The sequence below is a fragment of the Sinocyclocheilus anshuiensis genome, unplaced genomic scaffold (genome assembly GCF_001515605.1).
Source record: "Sinocyclocheilus anshuiensis isolate Anshui unplaced genomic scaffold, SAMN03320099.WGS_v1.1 scaffold577, whole genome shotgun sequence".
NCBI classification, from domain to species: domain Eukaryota; kingdom Metazoa; phylum Chordata; class Actinopteri; order Cypriniformes; family Cyprinidae; genus Sinocyclocheilus; species Sinocyclocheilus anshuiensis.
Genome location: NW_015539872.1, coordinates 339259 through 345238, shown reverse-complemented (window position 1 = coordinate 345238; position 5980 = coordinate 339259). Strand labels below are relative to the sequence as shown.

General features: G+C 34.5%; 1 protein-coding gene across 2 annotated transcripts in view; it reads right to left on the bottom strand.

The window, feature by feature from the left end:
- The window catches only part of LOC107685241 (EGF-like repeat and discoidin I-like domain-containing protein 3), a 201740-nt gene that overhangs the window by 118764 nt on the left and 76996 nt on the right, over window positions 1-5980 (bottom strand). For both annotated transcript variants that reach the window (XM_016481755.1, XM_016481757.1), the window contains one exon: window positions 3645-3773. In XM_016481755.1, the coding sequence (XP_016337241.1) occupies window positions 3645-3773 (129 nt within the window). The remainder of the gene's footprint in view (window positions 1-3644; window positions 3774-5980) is intronic.

Below are 5980 nucleotides of genomic sequence, written 5' to 3'. Positions count from 1 at the left end.
CAGCTGGATGCAATAATCGCATGCCAATGTGCATTGGCTCGTTTAGTTTACACTCGAAGTAGATTGGTCTCTCTAAGCAAGATCCCAATTCGCCGGTCATCCGACGTGACGTCGAGAGTGACCGACTGAAAGGGAACTTTCAAAGCTGGCTTTGATAAGACATACCATCTACTTTTGAAGAAATGTTTGCATCTTCTGAAGAATGTTTATGACTGTACACAAGGGACATCTTGTAAACACACAAAACCTGGTGGATTTCAAAGCATCTACAACATTATGTAAAATAAATGAGCCACAGGTCTAAACAATCCATCAATTCTACTAAAATGTCAAACAGCCACTTTTGGTCAAGTAAATTGTTATTGTATTTTGACGGATGGATTTGGCACCGGAGAAACAGTTTAAAATGAGGTTGCATGCATCAGTTTACTGTTTCCGATTTCCACTACTACTTTAATCATCCTTTCCTTAGAGTACTAATCTCTTTTTCATTCCTTTTCTCCACCCACACCTTTGGACATCCATACCAATGTTTACAAGTTTCTGCCCAGATCTGCCCGTACTTGGCCACCACCATCCCCTCAACCTGTGCCCCATCTGCCATTATCAGTATCACAAGTGTGTCTTTTTCCTCAATAAACTCCTAATTTGGTGCCTATTAATAGTTAGTAAGGTAATTGTTAAGTTTAGGTATGGGGTAGGATTAGGGGACCTAAAATAAAATGCCGAATAAGGCATATAATATGTGCTTTATAAGTACGACTATACAGCCAATATGCTAGTAATATGCATGCTAATAAACAACTAGTTAATAGTAAGAATAGATTCTTAAAATAAAGTGTTAAAGTGTTACCGCCAGTTCATATATGTGATTCATTAAATGTGAAAAATGAAAAACAACAACAAAAAGAACTGAAAATATATACATATATATATATATATATATATATATATATATTTGTATTTCTTTAAACAATATTTTTTAACACAATACATGTCATTAATGTAGGTGGAATATGTGCTTACTTGTCATGACACACACATACATAACGTAGGAAACCATGTTTCAGTTCATTTAGCAATAATTACTTTAACAGTATCTCTACAGGATCTGAAAGACACATTCCTAGCTGTCTTCTAATACCTTTAAACTTAATCAAACAAACAAGCAAGACAAAATGTTCCCAAAAACCAATAATGACAAAAATGTTACATGAAAATGGATGCTCTTTATTCAGCTAATTCTGAAAATCTGAGAAGGCACAGTGAACAGCTATTATTCTCTAGGATGGCGCCACTGTACACGGCAATCGCTGTAAATAGCATGAAGTTTGCACTTCTCTTGACACGCTTACAGTTTTACTGTGACACTCAGGATGTGGCATTTTACAATTGAACTTATGAATCCAATTAAATATAATTACCTGCAAAATATAAAAGCATCTTTAACATTTACCAGAATTTTTATGAACACTTGAACACTGTTGAGTGGACACCAGGCTAAAATCAATGAAAGATGTGCTCATGCAGTGTCTGATTAAGCCACTTTTTTATTTCAGGAAGATTCCAACAGTGTGACTTATTAAGCATGCCAACATGACAATCTTTAAATCTAGCATCTACAGTCAAACGTTTTGTTAGTAAGCCTGCTGGAAATGCAACTGTTGGGACATTTTATTTTGGCTACTACCAAATCACAACACTAACATATAACAATTCATTTTTTACCTCTATTTTGTGATACCATCCACAAGCAACACTTATGATTTTCATTTAGTTTAACATCATGTACTAAAGCAACTAAAACTAAAATTTAAATAAAAAGGAATATATGAATGAATGAATGAATGAATGAATGAATGAAATAAAAAAAAAATAAAAAAAATTAATAAATAGCTATAATTGTATCTCAATGATACTACAGTATTTAATGGTTTTCATACATTACAACTGCAAAATCTCCCATATGCCAATTGATTGGAACGCACAGGATACAATAGAAAGGATCCTTCTGGGTTAAACAATTATTACTGAGATAATTTTAAGATTAGAGAGTAAGAGAGACACTGTGAGTTACAGTAGTAGAACAGTTAAGGAGCTTATATTCAAATCCCCTTTCATCTCTGGTTTATCCTCCAGCTTGTATCCACACACAATCATACACACACTTAATATGCAAGAATAAATGTTGATTTTTCTGCCTTTTTCTGCTGGAGTGGCAAAAGATCAGACTGCTTCTGACCATATGTTCAGCAGAGGAGGGAAATAATAAAAAAGTAAAAATAAATCATGCAATAACATCTGTCTCTGTTTGCTATAATCACAGCAAAAAGCAAAGCGTGTGCACTTGCATTTGAGTGCATATAAATACAAGCATAAATTACGCTTGTAAAATAAACTCAAAAAACAGCTTCATGGAATTGCTATTCTTTAATATGATACTACCAACAAAATACTGATTAATAATAGTGGCACATATATACAGCTGACATCACATGCGGTCTAAGTAGCTATTAAAACAAGTGTGTTCTATATGGAATGACTGTGTGTAGTATGAATGAAATCCAGACATACTGCATTCACCATGTTGTCACTGTCATATGACAACATCAGTTGTGTCGTTTCACTTACAAATTATCTCCCATAACATCATGGGGTAGTAAAGTGTCCACTGGATGTGCACTTCAAAATCTCAGCGGAAGAAGTGTTTCTAAATACTGTGAATATTCTATAGGGAAGTATGCATATTTGGAAGGAGAAAAACTTGCAAAAAATGAAATATATAATCCCATGCAGAATGGATCAAAATAATCAGATTAGATTAGTTATCAACATCTAATAGAAAACTACAATAAATAAATAAATAAATATTAAATAATAAAAAAAGTCAACAACAACAATAATAATAACGATAATGATGATTATATTAATATTAAACCAATTTATATAAAAAAAAAAACTAAATATCAGTTTTATTAAGGCTTAAGAAAATCCCTATAGGTTTATGGTGAGTTTACAGAGCAGGCATTTTCAATTCTTTCCTATGGGAGCTGAGCAACACTCTTGTGCCAGAGACAGCATTTAAATCAGCGAAAAGTTCAGAAATGCTTCCAAGAAATGAGGAACATAAAAAACAGCAGCCAATTGTTGTGATGCAGGTAATGACATTTATCATGACATGAGTGATTAAAAAAATACACATTGTGCTAGAGTGTGTGCTCAATTTAGTGCGCAAATAGTATTGTTTATATTTTGGATGCTTTGCAGTTACATATACAATAAGTATTTCAGATAGGACATTTTCATTGTAGCCGTATTAATAAAAGTTTCTAAATTGGCACCGTATATTTATTTTGGGCATTCAAGAAGAAAGTTAGCATCTTTCCAACTGTAATCGTGTGTATATATCGACCATGTGCTAAACAAAAACATAGATTAAACACATTCGCTGCAGAGTAAACACACCGTTAGGCTGGTTTCAGATCCATCTGAAATTGGACACGTTTACATAAGATGCATTCATGTGTACAAAAAAGTGGAGCACAATGTGTTTCGAATGAATGCAACTACAGCACTCATCTAACATTCCATCCCTAATTAAAATCAAGCAGACACAGTGCTGTACAGTCAGCGTATGAACTTACTGTGTTGGCAGTGGATTCCGTTGAAGCCTGATGGGCACTTGCAGACGTATCCAATGAATGTGTCGCCCCTGAACGTTTCACTGATTTCACAGGTGCCTCCATTGTGACAAGGGTTTGGATGGCAGGGTCCTGTAATTTAGACAAAATAGAAATAAGCAAGTGAGCTGCAGTGTTTTTGATGCATGTAAGTGTTCACAACCCACATGATGGGTTAGATAAACAGATGTGTTAGAAACAGACATCAGCAGTTTATAACTTGGCCTGCAGTGTAAGCGCTTGCATCTCTGTCTACAGTGGTTCAAGTAACAACTGCTCTGACATACAGAGGGGAAAAAAGATAAATGATTGAACACACAGAAGGAAAGAATGAAACGAGACAGCGTCACAGTGAGAAAGAGAGAACTGTAAGTATAAGCATTACTTGCTGAGGTCACCATGGGGCAGCTTGAGGGATAAATGATATCATGGGCACTGTATTACCTCTCCTGGCACTGTGTCAACACACAGACAGAGAGAGAGAGAGAGAGAGAGAGAGAGAGAGAGAGAGAGAGAGAGAGAGAGAGAGAGAGAGAGAGAGAGAGAGAGAGAGAGAGAGAGAGAGAGAAAGACAGAGACTGAAAGAGAGAGAGAACGAGCGAGTGCTGGCATTTCACTCAATCGTTATAATCAGTCACAGAGTTAAATTGGAGCAGAAATTAATAGATGAGTATGTGAAAAGGTCAAAGTAAGGTTATGGGAGCAATGCTCTTTGATAGGATGCCAGTTTAATTACATTTTAGATGGATTCAGTAAAGGTATGGCACATATGGCATATATTATGTAACTAGATCATATCTGGCATATTTACTTTTATTGTAGTGTTGTCAAAAGACCCGGTACTTTGGTACCAAGTCGGTACTAAAAAAATGAAAACGTTACAGTACCAGGTTTTTTTAAGTATGATTCTTGATGCGCTATCCGAAAGCTATCCTCTTCATGAAAGCACTGAGACATGTCGACCTCAAAAGGAGGAAACACATCAAACTAACTAACAAAACACTTTAAAGACCGACACCTGGATCAAATGAAAGAGTTCAAGCAGGTAAGTTTAATTTTAATTTTTAATATTTAGATCTTCTGTTATGAATATTATTCCATATTCTAATTTGAATGTCGGATTGAAATAAACATCGGCATTTGCGTAGTTAATCGTTAGCATAAGTGCGGCTGTTTCCCATACATTGATTTCCCGCCACAATATCAAAACTGACCGCCACAAATATATTTTCCAAAAGGCTTTGACTTCGTTGAATAAACATGAGCATTGCACGTGTCAAAGTCGAAACCTGGTGCGGGTGTTTTTATATCACTGTATTTCTGAAGGAAACCGACTGTCTTCAGAAAATTTGAAAATGTTATTTTCATTTCATCTTGCATGTAATGTCTGATAAAGCAGCGTTTGTGAGCGGAGCGCTGCTTTGTTTACAGCGGTTACCGGGGAAACCTGGATCTCTCCCACTCTACAAGCGCCTCCTGCTGGCAGAGAATTAATTTGAATATATATATTCCGCCACAAATAGAGTGCAAGTCTGTGGGAAACACTGCTCTTTATTAACTATTCAATTCTCCTATAACCGTTATTAGGGTAAAAAAAAAAAACAGGAGGACATGATGGTATTTACTATTTTTACACACCAGAGGCTTTTAAATGAATTGTGAATCTAAAATATGCATGTTAGAGAATGTACAAATGGTTAACATTGTTTATGTCATACCAGTCCGTCAGAAGAGCAGTTCTGGGCTTTTTTTTTTTCTTTTTTTAGCTAACTTAGTTGTTATTCTTGGCTGGATAACTCTAGCAGGTTTTAAAAGCCCTTTAAATCTCCTGTATAGACTTTACTGTACAATGATTTTATGTTTTCTAATGTGAGTTAGATCTAGTAACATCTTACAGTGAGTGAACAATATATTTTTAAAACATTCATTAATGTTTGTGTATGTTATTTAATACAAACACTTGATCATTCATGTTTGTTCATTGTGCATTAAATAATTTTAACAGATTGATTTTATGTATTAGTACATTTTGAAATTAACCTTAAGAAGAATAATTGCTATAACTATTGTTTATTGATAGGTCATGTTATCTAACACATGGGATCTTATTGTAAAGTGTTTTAATACTAGTTTCCATCTATTTGATATACACTTGACTTCAAATATATGTAATCTTATCAAAATTTATTATAAAAGCTGAGGTTTTTTATTTACTGAAAATTATATTTTAGCTGGTGTCAATGATCTAATGTTGCATGTGGTCAGACTCAGCCCATTGCTTTACTTAAGTATATTATATT